At 38.3% G+C, this 19428-nt stretch overlaps 1 protein-coding gene across 1 annotated transcript; it reads right to left on the reverse strand.

The window, feature by feature from the left end:
- Positions 1–927, reverse strand: LOC133762181 (taste receptor type 2 member 14-like). The gene has a single exon (XM_062195217.1). The coding sequence runs from the start codon at positions 925–927 to the stop codon at positions 1–3; it is 927 nt and encodes a 308-aa protein (XP_062051201.1).
- Positions 928–19428: the final 18501 nt, after the last annotated feature.

Below are 19428 nucleotides of genomic sequence, written 5' to 3' on the forward strand. Positions count from 1 at the left end.
TCAGGGTTCTGCATCTTTGACCCTGGACCTCAGCCACCACAGCACAGACAGAGAGGCCTGTCTCAACTTCTTATTTCTCAGAATCAGGATGCATGAGTGGCCTGAAGGAAAAGCCATTGATAAAACATGGCAAAGACTGATGATCACATTTTTCCCCTGTAAATCAGAAATTAAAACTTGTATGAGAAGAGACAGAAAGAAAAAGGTGTATAATAAGAGGAAGGCAACCACAGCCTGCAAGCTTTGCAAGTGTGCCTTGGTGCTGGCATCTCTGGGTGCTGTGGCATTGAGCTGCTTCTTCCTGAGATGTCTCCACAGGGAGAAGATGAGCAGGATGAAAGCTGTGAGGGACACGGTGAAGGGTACAATTATGAATATCATGTAGTGGAGTAAAAAATGTCTGGAAAAGCTCAAAGGGTCTTTTGAGCTGGAACTATTAGTCATGTTTCTTTTATATCCAGCAACCCAGACATCAGTATCTGTGTTCAAAAATGTGATATTTAAAAACAAAAGGACCAAAGACACCAGCAATGTCACTGAGATCACCTTTTCAACTCTCCACTTTAGGTAGTGAAAAATAGAGTTAGAAAAATTGGCTATCTTCAGAAAATAAAAGATGCTGAGGCTTGTAGCAAGCCAAATGCTAAAGTGACTGGTTACTGTCCAGATATTACGAATAATTTTTAATATTTGTTCAGCCCAGAGCAAGCCTGGGCAAATCACAGAAAATAACTTACTTAAGTGTATACTGGAAAGGTAGACTATTCTGGAGATTGCCAAAGCAGTGAGTATCTGATCAGCTGGAGAGATCTTACTTCTCTTGACCCAGTCAATGATGTTCACTAGTGCTATGAATCCATTGCCCAAGATTCCAATTATGAACTCCATTCCTAGAATAGCTGTAGTTATGCTTAGTAAATCATCCATTGTCTGTAAGAAAATGTCCCAAATTTGTATATCACATGTAAAATACTTTAATTCTTTTGTCTACAAGGTTATGTATATCTGTACATTTGATTCCTAAAAATTCAGCAATAGTCTTCCATTAAAATTCTTGCATACACAGTATCAAGTCAGCAAACTTCAAGATTTTCTAGTGGATGGTTCATCTCCCTCTTCATGAAAATCTTTGTATTTTCCTGAAAACTCAGATGAGCTTCATCCAGATCCCATGAGCTTTCCACACAGTTCAGGAAAGTCTTTTATGCTTGATGTTGAAGGAAATGTTGAATTCTCATCTGCCAGCATGCACATAAAGATATAATTATATTTTTGAGCTATTGACATACCAACACATTATATTTTGACAACTAATTGTGGCTAAAGATTATTACATAATTCTAGGCCGGCGCCGTGGCTTAACAGGCTAATCCTCCACCTTGCGGTGCCGGCACACTGGGTTCTAGTTCCGGTTGGGGCGCCGGATTCTATCCCGGTTGCCCCTCTTCCAGTCCAGCTCTCTGCTGTGGCCCGGGAAGGCAGTGGAGGATGTCCCAAGTGCTTGGGCCCTGCACCCACATGGGAGACCAGGAGAAGCACCTGGCTCCTGGCTTCGGATCAGCGTGATGCACCGGCCACAGCGGCCCATTGGAGAGTGAACCAACGGCAAAAAGGAAGACCTTTCTCTCTGTCTCTCTCTCTCTCTCTCTCACTATCCATTCTGCCTGTCAAAAAAAATAAATAAAAAAAGAAGATTATTACATAATTCTAACACCTATAGCAGGCAACAAGATTCTAATTTGACAAGCATAACCTCCTGATAACTGAGGTTTTTGAAGCACTGTAAAGGCAGGTGTGTATAGGGACAATTAAACCCCTCCTACGAAGTTCATTCCTCAGAATATCAAAGCTGATAAAGTTATAGGGGGCACTATTCCTAAATAATGAGAAAAACATTTATCTTTCTAGCTTTTACAAGAGTATACACAGGAACTCACACACAAACATCTATTTGTATCCCAATCCTATTTCTATTGCAAGAGCTCAGATTTTTCATTTTTTTCAATATTTATTATGCATCTACCAATGCTTACTGCTGAGACATTTGATGAGGAACTGGCAAAAAAGCTTCTTAGCTTATATTACAGGGTGTTAAATGGAAACACGGTGTAAACTTTCAGATTTTTTTCTCTGAACTTGAAAAGAAGGAGTTTGATCAAATTCATCCACAAAGCAAGAATTCTCATTCTGGAACGTTGTCTTTTCTGGGAGGGCTCATTGCTGACTCTGCACCAAATATCTTCAGATTTGGTTCACATTTCTTCACCTTGCACCCACAGCTATTCCATGACCTATGTTACAGGCATCTTTCAGTTAAGGGATCCTATACTGCCTGGTGACAATGGAGGAATGGGAGTACCATTCATTGATAGTTAAGAATGGAAACAGGCCGGCAACGTAGCTCACTAGGCTAATCCTCTGCCTGCGGTGCCGGCACTCCGGGTTCTAGTCCTGGTTGGGGCGCCGGTTCTGTCCCAGTTGCTCCTCTTCCAGTCCAGCTCCCTGCTGTGGCTCGGGAGGGCAGTGGAGGATGGCCCAAGTGCTTGGGCCCTGCACCCGCATGGGAGACCAGGAAGAAGCGCCTGGCTCCTGGCTTCGGATCAGCGCAGCGCGCCAGCCATAGAGGCCATTAGGGGGGTGAACCAACAATGGAAGGAAGACCTTTCTCTCTCTCTCTCTCTCTCTCACTGTCTAATTCTGCCTGTCAAAAAGAAAAAAAAAGAATGGAAACAGCATATCAATGAAAGAAATTCAGCACCAGCAACCAAACAAAGCAGAAAACACCTGTATCATAACTTCCAAAGTAGCAGGCAAAGATAGGGTTTTAGGGCTGACCCCACCCACAGTGCTATGGGGAAATCCTGAGCAAAGACAGTGAAAACAAGCAGTCCTTAATGTTTCCAAATATACCACATTCAGGGGAAACACATATTGAGAAGGCCAAATCAACCAGCATGGGAAAATTTGAAAGAACAACAACAAAAAATCCTACTATTACAGGCACAAACATACCATTCAGTGTAGAGGCAGGACAGTCTCCTTGGCTTGGCCACTCCAGGTAACAAAAATGATCTAAGGGAAACAGAGAAATGCAAATAATCCTAGGGGTGGAGATTGTGGGGTGGGTACTGCTGCCGAAACCTCACGGGCATTTTGGAAAAACCACAGAACATGAGTCCCCAGTGAGGGCTACTCTCACCCCAGAGGAACTCTTGCAGAGGCTCCCTGTAGCACACATTTTCACTTTTGAAATATTTAGCTCATCATTCAAACAGTGCTCTCAGGAAAAGAGGAACTTTTGCAGACAAGGTAATGAAAACAAGGCTAATTCCCACCCAATCAATTCAGAAATGAGTGTAGCAAGTCCATGCCTGAGACAAGAGCAAGATCCTTATCCATTTCAATGTCAAAGTTATGTTTCAGTGTATATAGACATAAGTATATTTTGGTTTGTATATTAGTTGAATGAAAATAATAAAAAATTACAGCTGGTAATGTGGCATAGTGAGTGAAACCACTGCCTATGACACAAGCATCCCATATGGGCACCTGTTCCTGTCTCACATGCTACACTTCCAATGCAACTCTCTGCTAACACCTGGGAAAAGCAACGTGTTTGGGCTCCTGCCACCCACATGGGAGAACAGATGAAGCCCCTGGCTCTCGGCTTCTGCATGGCCTAGCCCTGGCCATCCATTGCAGCAATCTGGGGAGAGCTCTCTACTTTCTCTTTCTCAGCCCCCCCCACACCCTGAGTCTCCCTCTCTGTAACTCTTTCAAATAAATAAATAAATCTTTTTAAAATTTTTAATAATCAATCTTAACTCTTTGTATATATCTGCCTGCTTAAGAGTGAGCCCTTGCCTCTCAATCTATCAATACCCAAATCATTACTTATTAAAACCAAATTAGCTGCAAGATCAAGCTCATTCTACAAGAAATTTGAAAGATTTATTACTGAACTTCAGTCCTCCTATGATTGTGGTAGTGTTGCTTCTAATGCAAGTTTGACATCCAAGGCTATGCAATGTGAGATATATAACTATAGATTTAAACAATTTAATAGATGTAAAGAGTTCCAGTTCGAGTCTCAGCTGCTCCACTTCTGATCAAGCTCTCTGCTGTGGTCTGGGAAAGCACTGGAAGATGGCCCAAGTCCTTGGGCCCCTGTACCCATGTAGGAGACCCAGAAGAAGCTCCTGGCTCCTTGCTTCAGATTGGCACAGCTCTGCCGTTGTGGCCAATTGAGGAGTGAACCAGGGGATGGAAAATCTCACCTTCTCTCTTTGTTTAACTCTGACTTTCAAACAAATAAACAAATCTTCTTAAGAAAATGCAAATAATAGCTTTTTCACACCCATTTCCTCTAAGAGGGAGTAAAGAAATTCCATGAGATTACCAAAAAGGCAACAAAGAGTTCAGAGTTGAAGATTCACACCCTTGCTCTGTGACTTGTTTTCAGAGCAGGAGGAAGAGAAAGAACTAACGAAGGAGACAGGAAGTGGTACCCATAAGCAAGGACATCAACTAAGTGAGCACAGGGAGCAAGTATACCATGAAGCAAGTGCGGGGAGTACAGCACCACCCAGAGGTCAGGCGTGGAGAAGAACCAATGTGGATTACACAAATCAATGGTGGTCTTGCAGAGGTCAGAGTCAGTGAAGTGATGAGAGTGGCAGTCTGGCTGGAGTGTGCTCACCAGGCAGCAGTTGCAAAGGCTTTCCAGTGGAGTAAATACTACAAACCAAGAAAAAAAGGACCTTGAGGGGTGGCATTTTGGTGCAGCAGGACAAGCTAACAACTGCTTCCTGTCCCAGCTGCTCCACTTCCAATCCAGTTCCCTATTAATGGCTTTGGAAAGCAGCAGAGGTTGGCCCAAGTGCTTGGGTCCCTGAAGCGACATGGAAGACTCAGAAGAATATCCAGACTCGGCCGCCGCCGCGGCTCACTAGGCTAATCCTCCGCCTTGCGGCACCAGCACACCGGGTTCTAGTCCCGGTCGGGGCACCAATCCTGTCCTGGTTGCCCCTCTTCCAGGCCAGCTCTCTGCTGTGGCCAGGGAGTGCAGTGGAGGATGGCCCAAGTCCTTGGGCCCTGCACCCCATGGGAGACCAGGAGAAGCACCTGGCTCCTGGCTTTGGATCAGCGTGGTGCGCCGGCCACAGTGTGTCTGCCATGGCAGCCATTGGAGGGTGAACCAACGGCAAAGGAAGACCTTTCTGTCTGTCTCTCTCTCTCTGTCCACTCTGCCTGTCAAAAAAAAATTAAAAAAAAGAAGAAGAAGAATCTTCAGACTCCTTGTTTCGGCCTTGCCCATCCCTGACTGTTGTGACCATTTGGAAAGTGAACCAATGGATGGAAGATCAGTTGATTTCTCTCTCTTTCTCTCTTCCCTTCTCTGCCTCTTCCTCTTCTTCTGCCTTTCAATAAATAAATTTTAAAAACAAACAAAAAATAGAATAAACTAAAATGGTTGATACCTGAGGTCAGTCTTTGGAGTGGAAGATCAAAGAGGACTCAATTCAATCACTGCTCCAGTGATTGAAGGGAATTAGAGTTCCCTCAATAAATGGCCCTAAAAATTCCCTGCAGGACCATGTAGGCTGTATTCATGTGGTGCTCTCCCAAGTTGTAGTCATTTACTACCCAACAATGTCCAGAGGAAGGAGCCAAGATCTATATTCTGTGGGACTTTCAGGAGTGAAACCTGGACTCACACACTATGGGAACTCAGCAAGACAATGAGGTTTACTGAACGAGGGAGCAGTTTCCCAGGGTTGGATCTCATCTAGAGTTTGGACTCAAGGGTACTCAAGTGGATCCATGAGTTTGTACTCATTTACCACTTCTTCAATGTGTAACAGAAACAGACAGATTGGACAGCCTACAAAGCCCTCACTTTGCTTTCCTAACCTGTGGATAAAGAGAAATTGCTGTATCAGGACCAAGGAAAAGACTTGGGAAATCTCTCAGAGAGGTAATAAATTGAATAAAATGTAATAACCACAATGTCCAAGAAGGGAATTGATACCTGCAGACACAGATCCTTGAAACATACAGGAAATGGTGGTGCTTTTCCTATCCTTCTTGAATTAGCCTATGTGCCTCAATAAAAACCAGATTAACTATTGTTTAAAAACTTATTACAGATAACTTAAATTGTATTTGCATTTACTTCAAAATGTGATGCTCTTACTGAGCTTAACACAGTAACTCCTATGTATTTATTGACTTGGTAAATGTTTCTTAATCTATACTATCAAGAGAGAACACAAACAATTGCTCATATCATAAGAATTTCACTGCTTTATTTCAGTAATAGATCACTTCTGATCTCATTTTCACATTTTACAAAATATATGCTATTTCAGAGTGCCAATGGAATTATATATTTTTTTAACTTTTATTTAATGAATATAAATTTCCAAAGTACAGCTTATGGATTACAATGGCTTCCCCCCCCCCATAACTTCCCTCCCACCCGCAACCCTCCCCTTTCTCGCTCCTCTCCCCTTAATGGAATTATATTAATTAGAGTTTATGTGCATACGTTGACAAATTCCTTAAATATCATGAATGCTATAAAATTAAACAAAATTAATACAAGAAGAAGTGATGTAAAACCTGAGAAGATTCAGGGACGTACAAGAGGTGATTTTTAGGGGTCCCATTGTCAGCTCCACATTCCAAAATATCCTCTCTCAAGTAAATGTCGTGTTTCCCTCTCTTGCATTTCTGACCATTAAAAAGAGACACAGTGCTTACTGGAATTCTTTGCATTTGGAGCCAGCGTACACCACTTTGTCTTTATTCACTCAAGCATTGATGGTCACTCAGGTTGATTACATCTCTTTGTGAACAGAAATATAATAAACATGATTTCATTTCCTTTGGAAATATTCCCAGAAGTGAAATGGATATATATATATATATATAGTGTTCTTGAAAATATAATATATGGTGTTCTTGAAAAATGCTGACAGATGTCTGATAATGTCGCATAAGGGACTACTATGTTTTGTACTTAGAAAAACATTTATTTTTTCCTTTTACAGTGCACACACATTTATTTAATCCCAAATGGCTTTTCTTTCCACTTCAGGAACTCATTTTGATGTTTGGGGTAGTTGGTGAGATGTTAATCAAAAGATAGAAGATTTCACTTACACAAGAGGAACAAGTCCTAGAGATCTGTGGTACAACATGGTGACCACAGTGAACGGCAGATTGTTTTTTGAAGATCCTGAGAGATGGATAAGAATTAGTTTTATCACACAAATAATTATGTGAGGAAATAATTATCTTAATTAGCTAGAATCAGTCACTCTACAACCTGGATATATTATAAAATATCATGTTGTTCCTGGTAAATAAATTCAATTTTATCTGTCAGTGTAAAATTTCAGTAAATAACACTATCATATATATACAGTCCAGAAAGCACATTATTTGTTTATGAACTACTGTTAACAAGTGCCATGGGCTTAATTAGAGAATGAAATATTTGATCAACTTAATAAATACCAAAACATATTTAGTTCTTCTTAGCATATTTTATTAGAAATTATAACAAGTCAAAGATTCTACCTGAAGTTAACTTTGAAAAACATTTACCTTCAATAGGAAACTACATTCATAAATATGTTACTGTCATCAAAATCCCTTAGTATTTTGAATGCTGGAGCCATTTTTCTTCATTAGAAAACAAAACCAAAGAATTATAAATTATTAAGGCAAAGAAATAGAATGATAATTGCAAACAATTATGTGAGGATGATATAATCCTTCCTACCCACAAAAACGAGAAATGAGCTCATGTTAGTATTTAGTATGACAGCTTGTTCGAAATTAGCAAACAAACAATAAGAATTACTGTAACTGAATAATCACATTTATCAGGTACAAAGTGTCAGAAAAATACTAAGAATCTTCACCATAAGCACCAAAATAACTTATTCTAGTGCCTGTCTTTTTCCCACGGGGGTAGCCTCTTCTTGCTGAATAATGTAGGGTTGAGCACCCCACTGTTGGGGGTAATTGCTGGAGCTCTGTGACTGCGTCTTCATGCAATGCTGTTACCTTCTCAGAACAGCAGTTTCTGTACTAGAAACAAGGTGTTATATACATATGAGTGTAAAACATTTCCTTTACCTCAAATATTCTAGCATCTTCCTTTCCGTTGCTACCTCTGACATTCACCATTTCCTACTTAAGAGTACATTTCTTACTATAAAAGTTACAAGCACCACATAAAAATATGTTCAACATAAATTTGCTCAGAGTTTAATGAATGCAGGAACTATAACATAAGAATAAGAAAACATATTCCAAACGATAATCTTATGGTTGGAAGAGTTGTGGCGTGTGTGTGTGTGTGAAAATAGGCAATAGGTAGTTAACTTTTCATTTATAAAATAGAGAATTCAATCATACTGAAGACTAAACTGCATGGGACACAGGGCACATGACCATTATTCTATCACTTTGATGCCGATTCACTGATTTAATTTAAAAATTTCACCGACATTATTAAGAGTTTTCATTTCTGTCATTGCAAATATTAATAATACTCACATTGAATTTTTTTTATGAATTACGTGTTCAACACTCATAAATTACTCTAACTTATTTTCCTATGATGCCCTGCTTGCTTTCCAATCTACAGTCAAATACGGATATGTGATGAAATAAAATATACTAAGACCACCAAACTTTCAGAGTGATAATACTATTTTAAAAAGCTACCGGCTGGCGCCGCGGCTCAATAGGATAATCCTCTACCTTGCGTCGCTGGCACACCGGGTTCTAGTCCCGGTCGGGGCGCCGGATTCTGTCCCGGTTGCCCCTCTTCCAGTCCAGCTCTCTGCTGTGGCCCGGGAGTGCAGTGGAGGATGGCCCAAGTGCTTAGGCCCTGCACCCCATGGGAGACCAGTAGAAGCACCTGGCTCCTGCCTTCAGATCAGCGCGGTGCACCGGCCGCAGCTGCAGCGACCATTGGAGGGTGAACCAACGGCAAAAGGAAGACCTTTCTCTCTGTCTCTCTCTCTCCACTCTGCATGTCAGGAAAAAAAAAGAAAGAAAAAAGAAAAAGCTACCATATACTTGCTTTAGAAGCCTACTGCATTTAAATTAAAATGTATTTTTGCTTGTATTTGATGAATGAGGAGATTAATGTATTTTAAATGCAAATTATGTATTTCTAATGATGAATATAATTCAAGATTCTAGAATGTGAAAACAAAACTATAAATAAGGTATTTGGGATGCAGACTCATGATGCTGAAGAATATGTAACAATCTGAGAAATTACATACATATTTAGAAGGAAGGATTTAGGTAATCAGTTTCTAATAATACATATTTCATTCTTAATTTATATTATGCATAAGAACTTTATCAGCCAGTGCTGCGGCTCACTAGGCTAATTCTCCGCCTGTGGCGCCGGTACTCTGGGTTCTAGTCCTGGTTGGGGCGCCGGTTCTGTCCTGGTTGCTCCTCTTCCAGTCCAGCTCTCTGCTGTGGCCCAGGAAGGCAGTGGAGGATGGCCAAATGCTTGGACCCTGCACTCGCATGGGAGACCAGGAGGAAGCACCTGGCTCCTGGCTTCAGATCGGCGCAGCGCGCTGGCTGTAGTGGCCATTTGCGGGGTGAACCAACATAAGGAAGACCTTTCTCTCTGTCTCTCTCTCTCACTGTCTAACTCTGCCTGTCAAAACAAAGAACTTTATCCCATATTTTGTACTGTTTTATGGATATAAAATTGTAAATTTGCTTTGATTCACTCTGTCTCACACACATACATAAACACATGTGATGCATATCACATATTTCCCATTTTAAATCCTCAGAAAAGAAAATTATATATATAAAACTGATATTGTTGTTTACTATAAAATTTTCTGTTATTTATGATTATTCTATTGATATATTTCTGTGTATGAGCATATTAATATAGAAATTTTCTTCTATTCATATCTTTAATACAGAAATTTTATTCTATTCATATCTTTCTGTGTACTAGTATATTAATATAGAAATTTTCATATATTCTGCTACTTTATATGTTTAGATACTGCTTTTTTCCAACAAATTTTTGTAAAACTCACAAATTTTTACAGTATAAGAACACTGGGGAAAACGCAACATTGTAACATACAACAAAAACCGGTAAATTGCTTTTCCTTTAGAATATGCAAGATGATCCCCTAAATGGTAGCTGGAACTCAGAATACAGCGTCTTTGAACCTGGACTTCAGCCAGCACAGCACTGAAAGTGAGGCCTGCCTCAGCTTCTTGTTGCCCAGGATCAGGATGCAAGAGTGGCCTGAGGGATAAACCATTCCACAAATATGGCAAATCATAGAAGTCACATGTTTCTCCCGCAACTCAGAACTCCAGATTAGCAGGAGGAGGGACAGAAAGAAAACGACACACAGTGTGATGCAAGCAATCACAGTCCGCAAGCCTTTTAAGTGGGCCTCGGTGCTAGCATCTCTGGATCCCACGGCACTGAGCTGCATCTTCTTGAGATGTCTCCACAGGGAGAAGATGAGGAGGAAGAAAGCTGCGAGGGACATGGTGAAGGGTATGACCAACAACAACGTTTCAGTGCACAAAAGAATCCTGAATAAGTGTGATGATTCCCTGAAACTGGGGGAAAAAAAAGTCATGTTTCTTTTATGTTCATTATTCCACATATCAAGTGTCATGTTTGTCCATCCAATATTAGAAATCAAGAATAACAAAGACACCAGCAGTGTCAATGAGATCACTTTTCCAACTCTCCACTTAAGGTAGAGAAAGGCAGAGTTAGAAAAATTGGCTATCTTGAGAAAATAAAAGATGCTAAGGCTTGTGGCAAGCCAGGTGCTAAAATGACAGGTCACAATCCAGCTGATATTCATCATTGTAAACATTTCTTTTTTGTAAAGTAAAGCTGGGTTAAACATTGAAAGCAACTTACTTAAGAATAGGAGCCAGAGTAGACCAACTTTGGAGACTGCCAAAGCAGTGAGGATTCGATCAACTGAAGAGATCTTTCTCCTCCTGATCCAGGCAATGCAGTTCACCAGTGCTATGAATCCGTTGCTTAAATTTCCAATTATGAACTCCACAATTAGAATCACTAAAAGTAAGTTTAGTAAAACAACAGCCATTGTTCATAAGAGAATGCTCCTCCTTTGAAGATCACTGCTGAATATTGCTTTATTTATCCATTAAAACGTTATAAATACATGCTTCTTCAAAATTCCATAAAGTCACACCTGTTATAAAATCTGTCAGTATCAAGTTTGCCAATGGATCATTCACATCTCTCTTCCTGGAAATTTTTGTGATTTCCCAGACATCTCAGCTGAGCCTCATCCACATCCTGTGAGCCTCACACACAGTAGAAGAAAAGTTTTTGTAATTGGTGATGGAGGAAATGCTGAATTCTCATTGGTTAAGATGCAAATAAAAACAAATTTCATTTCTTGCTCTTTTACCATCAGCACATTTTATTCTGGCAACTTGCATACTGTGAAAGAACCATTACAAAATGTGAGCACATACTGTACACATCAAGAAGTAATACAGCATATGGGTTTTCCTAAGTGCCGAGGTTTCCAAAAATTTTTAGTTAGGTGTCAGATAAGATCTTCGAGATGTTTGTACAAGTGTCCCAGTTATCTAATAATCTCATGTAGGTTACAGCTGCTAACCATTTGTTTCCTGGGAATAATATTTATTATTTTCTTTTTATAAGGGCTTGCACACGCACACACACACACACTCATTATTTCCATCCAGATCCCCTTCTTTTTGCGTTCTAATAATTTATGTTTGCCATTCTTCAGCATTGATTATGTATCTGGCATATGTTCAGTTCTTTGGTGCTTGTTTAATGCATTGTTTTAAAATGCATTCAATATTTATATTTTATTGTACTAAAGATTCTTTTTTTTCTGGGCACATAAGGAGAGGTGAAAAACTACAGGTTGTTGGTAAGGTACACACTTAGCGTGAATACAATCATCCACAATGCTGGAATCCTCCTCAGTCAGTGCCTCTTCCTTACTCAGTAGGACATGCTCCTCAATCAACACTAATGCATCAGATTTTGTCAACCTTCCCTCACTACTCCACAAGTCTTATAAGAAGCACCACTCATACAAAGGACACACTGCCTAATGAAGCTACAGGAATAAAGAGCACAACATATTTATTCTTCAATAGTCAAAAAAAATGTCAAATGGGAACCTATTAAATAAATTTAGTACACGTTACCAAATAAGTGACATACGTAAATTATAAACTTCAAAGATGGCAGAAAAAGTTATAGAATATTCCAATGTGAAGGGATGACTACTCTTGAATCCCTGGAATCAATAGTGCACATAAAGAGAATCTAATATATATTCATAATTTTAATAAGTGCTCCACATTTAGGGAACAGAAATATTGAAATTTTATCTACAACTGTCAAACAGCCAGTGTCTTGGTGGGAGAAGTGCTTCTAACTGGATAAACTTATAGTCTTAGTAGGAAACCAACACCAGGATAACTACACAGGGTATAGATTTTTTTGTGAGCTTATTTTCCTTGGCCATTCCATCTTAATTTAATTAATTGAGTCATTATTTACTTATTTATCATATTTTTAACATTGAGTAACCATCCTATGTACTCTATTTTAGTTCCTGGCAGGGAATACTAAACATTACACACATGATTCTAGATTGATGATTCTTACCCAGGAAGACATATGAAATGGTCCAATAAAATCAAATTTAGAGATGTTTTATCTTAATAATGAAATTATATTTTGCATAAATTGTGTTATATCAATAAATAATATAGTCAATAGAATCAGTTGTAGAATAAAGTTATACATTTGTTTCTTAGAATTTGATGTAAATGATGATGTCAACACACATTGTGTTATTTCAACATTATATACAGAATATAACACAATCTTTGAGAAATTCATTAGAATTTTTATATAGACTTCACAGATGCCATTTTATAGAGATTTAATTATAACATTTTCTATATTGCATTTATATTGATCATCTTTAGAACATAGGGTAGATTCAACCCTCCTCAAGTTTAAAAGGAGTTTTTAAGAATGGAAATTGAAGAAGATAATAAGTAATTCAGAGATCCAGAGACCCAGGAGAAAATGGTAGTATGTACAAAAAAAATTCAATTTTAATACAATGTTTAAATTCAACCCTGTATGAATGTGACTTTCCTAAATGCATTTGGAAACAGATGACATTGAATATAGTTCATGATTATATTTTCTTTCTTCTGTGGTTTAATTATAGAAATATTTTTTCTGACCTTTTCACCACCTCTATTAAATTTAACATACTTTACTATGGATTAAATGCCACTTTCCATGTTACTCTAAATATATATTTTCACTATTGAGTTTTTTTGGATACTTTTTTATAAGAATTCTGTGTACTCTATTAAATGTCAAATAATAATTCATGATGGAAGTAACTAATTCAAATTGCATGCTTAATATGTGACTCTGAATTGAATATTTTTATAACACAAATATTGGCGATTTTAAAAATGATATAAGAGAAACTGTGGGACATAGTCTCTTACAAATTACTAAGGAAAATAAAATGATTACCTAAGACAAGCTGACAAGGATAAATGATATATAAATATGTATTGATTGTAAATTTTTCCATCAGAAAATATAAGATACATATGTGAAATACTCATTACATCCATGGATTCATATTTTTTCAAATTTCCACTAATTTTGTATAATTATCTTGTGTGCATTGGAAATTATTTCAATTATTTTCAATATTCCTTATGTTTAAGTGTATATATATATGCATTTACATATCAAGCTTAAATAAAACATTTTTCTGGGTATACTTACATAAATTACACAAACATCTATGACATAAAGACCAGTGGCAAGCATAAAATCTTACTGAACTTAGAATCTTTTTTTCTCTCTTTGAAGAGATAAAAAGTTCCTTATGATCTGTGAAATTCAAGATTGCCAGTCTTTCACTCACTCACTTGCCACACTGGCGAAAAAAGGCCTGGTTACCAAAAATCAGAATAAATGAATGGCTTGAAGGATAGATGAATCCAATAACATGACAAATCAGGAGGGTCTGTTTACTCCAAAGTCTGATAAAATTGCAAGCAAATACAATCATAGAGGGAATGGCACACAGCAGGAGGAAGACTGCAGAGTGCCTGGCTTTGTAGACCTTTGTGCTGGAGTCTTAGTATCCTTTCCACAGAGCTACATCTTCCTGAGATGTTTTCATAGGGAACACATGAAAAGCACAGGATGTAATAGTGATGTAGCTAAGGGTATGTGAACAGGTAATTTGAAACGCTTACAATATCTGTCGAGTTGGCCTTGTTTCTTTCATAGTCACTCAGCCTCTAGTTCCATCAGTGTTTATCACTGTAAGTTAACAAACAAAATCCACCACCACACCCACCAACAGCAGCACTGGAATTAACATACTGATTTTCCTCTGGAGTGGTAGAAAAATAAAGTTGGAGAAATTTACTATTTTGAGCAAACAGAATACATTGAGGATAAAGCAAGCACTTTATGACTCTCAGAGCACTAGCAAATAATTTTTACTTGCACATTATATAAATAACCGGGTTCTAGTCCTGGTTGGGGCACCGGACTCTATCCTGGTTGCCCCTCTTCCAGGCCAGCTCTCTGCTATGGCCCAGGAAGACAGTGGAGGATGGCTCAGGTCCTTGGGCCCTGCACCCACATGGGAGACCAGGAAAAGCACCTGGCTCCTGGCTTCGGATCAGCGCGATGTGCTGGCCGCAGCAGCCATTGGAGGGTGAACCAACGGCAAAAAGGAAGACCTTTCTCTCTGTCTCTCTCTCTCTCTCACTATCCACTCTGCCTGTCAAAAAAAAAAAAAAAAAAAAAAAAGAATCATGGCTGAATCTCACAACATTAACATCACCCAAAGCAAAGCAATTCTTCAGCCTACCAGAGCAGTGAGAATGCGATTGGATGTGGACATCTTTTGCCTTTTGAGTGAAGCAATACAGTTCATCAGAGCCATAAAGGTGTTGGTAAAATTTCCCCAAATTGTTATTAAGATGGAAACAATGCTTTTTGGTAAACTTTTTGTGTCTGGAGGAAAAAGGCAAGCCTAATCACAATTTGGGATTCCACGATATCCTGACCAGAAGTTCTTTCAACATAGAATTTCTGGAGGTGCAGTGAAGTTAGCAAAGTTCTTGATTTCTTTTAAATTTTTTGGCCAAGGTGAAACAGAATGTGCAAATGCATCTAATGGATAAGTTCAATGCCATATATATATATATATATTTTTTTTTTTTTGACAGGCAGAGTGAACAGTGAGAGAGAGAGAGACAGAGAGAAAGGTCTTCCATTGCCGTTGGTTCACCCTCCAATGGCCACCGCGCCGGCACACTGCAGCCGGCGCACGGTGCTGATCCAAAGCCAGGAGCCAGGTGCTTCTCCTGGTCTCCCATGGGGTGCAGGGCCCAAGCACTTGGGCCATCCTCCACTGCACTCCCTGGCCACAGCAGAGAACTGGCCTGGAAGAGGGGCAGCCGGGACAGAATTCTGTGCCCCAACGGGGACTAGAACCCGGTGTGCTGGTGCCACAGGCGGAGGATTAGCCTATTGAGCCATGGCGCCGGCTTCAATGCCATATTTATGGAAAACACTGCAACTGTGAAAATAGCTCAAAAGATCACCCATTCCTATATTTTATATTTTAGCCATCTTCCATAGCTGATGTTGCAGTGAAAGCTGAATTCTCATTTGTAAGTATGCAAATGAAGACATCTTCTCTTTCATTATTTGCAGTTTCTGCCTTGGGTGACCTCTACATAATTTGGGTGGCTGAAAATCAGGTGTCAGCTAGGAAAATCTATGAACACACAGAAGTAGCCTAAACAAGGAAAGGGAAATTAAGCTTTTGCAGATGACTTTAATTTCATTGCCACAAAGGATTTATTTTTAAACAAACACAAATTAATATAGAAAATTTTAAAATCATCAATGCATACTTTTTTCTGTTTTTTTCTGTTAAAAGATTTCCAGTTCCCAGGGAACTCCCAGGAAGCCAAGAATACCCTGATGTAGCTTTGTTGTGAACAAACTCATACACAGCCAAGCCCACAGCCCCGGTTCTATCAACATTCACGTATTTCACTGAGAGACTGAAAATTTCAAGGAACTATAAGATATGAATTATTACCCTTTACTTTGAGAAATAAAAAAAAATGAGTTTCAGAAAGCTTATTTAGACTGAAATATTTTTTCATTTACATTCAGGCTTTTTAATCCATTATTAAGTGTGTTCTCAAGATGTGTTTTTCTAAAGGTTTCTCCCTAGAGTCTACATAATATTTAACAGTTTATTATTTAATAAAAATGCCAAAGATTATATAAATATTTCTGAAATCCACTGTGGTTTTGATTGAAATTTTATTAGATGCAATAAGTTTCTTAGCAAATTGATTCTGTCTACCCTAGAATGTGGAATACATGTATAATGAGTCTATTCTTTTTATTACTATCCATATAGTAGTAGTTATTCTTTGGCATATGCTGGAGATTTCAATTTTTAATGGTCCGTGTTTTCACAAGCAACTTTATTTGAAGAGTTTATTCATCCTGTTGGTGGAGGACTCCCATAATGGATGAGCTTATCCCGAGTGGCAGCTTAACTCACTGCACCACATTGCTGGCCCCAGAACTTCCACACTCTTCAGAAATACAGTGCCATATTTCAAAATTTATTCTATTGTAATGGAAACAGTTTTCTTTAGTAAAATTTTCATGTCTGGTGGGTGGAGGTGGTTGGGAAGGCAAGATTGATGTCGCTGTTTGAGATTCTGAAATAGAAGAACAATCAGCACAATATTTCTGGATGTGCGAAGAAGTTCTTGATTTATTTCAAATTCTGTGGCCATGGTGAAACCGAAAATACCAATGAACTAAAGGTGAGTCCAATGCCATATCTATGGAAAACATTGGTTCTGCGAGAATAGCTCAAAAGAATTCCCATTTCTATACTTTACATTTTAGTCACCTTCCATAAATGATGCTGGCAGTGAGAGAGGAATTCTCACTGTGAGCAAACAAATGAAGACATCTTCTCTTTCCTTATTTGCAGTTTCTGCCTTGCATAGCCTCTAATTAATTAGGGTGGACGAAGGTTAGGTGTCAGCTAGGAAAACACACAGAACACACAGAAGCGACCAAAACAAAGAGAAGAAACTTAGTCTTCTCCAGGTGACTTTAATTTCATTGCCACTTAGGATTTATTCTCAAAAAGACACAAATTAATAAAGAAATTTTTAAAATAACTGAAGCATAGTTTTTTCAAGTTTTTCTTATTAAAATGTGTCCAGTTTGCAATGAACTCACTACTAGGAAGCCTGATATATCTTTATTGTCAACAAAACTATAAACACCCATGCATTAGGCCCCAACAATCACAAGTTTCACTGGTTGTCATGAAAATTTCAAAGAACTATTAAATATAAATTATTGACTAGCACTTTCAAAAATAAAAACAAAAAACTCTTGGAGAGCTTAGATTATCCAGAGTCAAACACCATCAGCAACAAAATCAAATGTATTCCAACTTTTAATTCAAATTTTCATGAGTTATGTTTTTGAATGTTTTTTTCACAGTATTGATAATATTGAGTTTTTCCTCAAGGATGAATTGGTGTAAAAGATTATTCTGTTTCTGTATGTTTACCACAGATTATTCTGTTTCTGTATTTTTACTACACATCTTTTATTGGGATATTATGATTTCGTTTCACATATATCTGTGAAATATTAAGTGAAGTAATGTTTAACATCTATTAATATAATTCCACCAGGAGTTAGATGACATAGAGATTCAATCAGGATAAGGTGAACATTAGAAATTGTGCAATATAACAAGAGATTTGAGAAATGAGGAATAGATTAGTAAGAAGCAAATGTGGTACCACAGAGTACAGAAATAGCTCATGTGAGGAAAAACTGTAACTCTAGGCCTAATTTGGCAGCCAAAAAAGAGCCTCTCCAACCCATCAGAATTAAGAACAAAACCTTGCTGAGGATCACATTGCTGTGACGCACCAATCTGAGGCACCAGAAATGCCTGGATATCCACTGTCCAACCTTGCTGGTCATCCACCTCACGGGGATTGAAGAGCTAGCACTGGACATGTCAGGGTCTGCTTTATAACCATGAGGGACATGTCAGAAAAAGCCCCTGACTGGCAGGTGCTGTGAATCACCATGCTTCTCCAGAGAAAGCAGTTCCCCCTGCTAATGATCCAGGCATTATCAAATCTCGAATTTGCCTGTTTAATTTTTTTAGTAAAAAAATCTGCACATATGCATGTAGATTGCTTTTATATACTCATTTTGATTCTGATATTATCTAAATTTGCTCTTTATCTGATTTTCAGAAAAATCCTTTGATTTTACCTTCATGTATATCATCTTAGAGTGCAAAGGCATAATTTATCTTTTTATTGTAACAGTCAACCACCTTTTTCTGAGGATTCCACATTTATGAATTCAATGAATCATGATTGCAAATAACCTAGTCAAATGTGTCTGTACTGCACATGCACAGACAGACCTTTGTTCTTATCATTAGTGTTCAAACAATGCAGTATAACAACTATTTCCATAGCATCTTCACGGGTTAAGGATAATTATTATTAATGAGTAGTTTGACATTATTTGAAGTAGAAGAAAGTTTGTATATAGATCATATGCATCACATGAACTCCATGTTAGTGTGATTGTTGTCAGAATTAAACATAATAGTATATATCTAGAACAGTGAGGATCCTTGTCTGTATACAGTAAAACTACATAAACACATCTACCACTTCCTAACTTCTTTTACAGCTTTTTAGAGATTACTTTGTCATTAATTTTTATCTTCCAGGGCCAAATATTTGACCCATTCATCTTTTAAATATTTTTACACTAAATGCATTCATCTTTCTGAGCTGTTACACAGGGAATAGATTAATCCACAGAGCATATCAGCAGCAGCAGAGAGTATGAGCTTCACCACAGTGAGAACAGGGATATTTGAAAGGCATACAATACCTGTCAAGTTGGTCTTCCATCCTGTTTCCATCATGTTCACTCAAGCTTGTAGTCTCAGCCATGTTTATCACTGCAAGAAAACAAAACAAAGCTGCATATTTCCCCAGCAGTGCCACTATAATTACTCTGCTAATGCTCCTCTTTACATGAATAATGAAGTCAGAGATCGGCTCTTTTGAGTGAATAAAATATAATGAAGCCAGTTGCAAAACAGAGGATATTACGGTTGGCTATTGCCCTGGCAATGAGAACAAGGACACTTACTTGCACACTCTATAAAGCTTTATTAACCACAGGTGCATCCCATT

Source organism: Lepus europaeus, chromosome 6 (assembly GCF_033115175.1).
Source record: "Lepus europaeus isolate LE1 chromosome 6, mLepTim1.pri, whole genome shotgun sequence".
Taxonomy (NCBI): domain Eukaryota; kingdom Metazoa; phylum Chordata; class Mammalia; order Lagomorpha; family Leporidae; genus Lepus; species Lepus europaeus.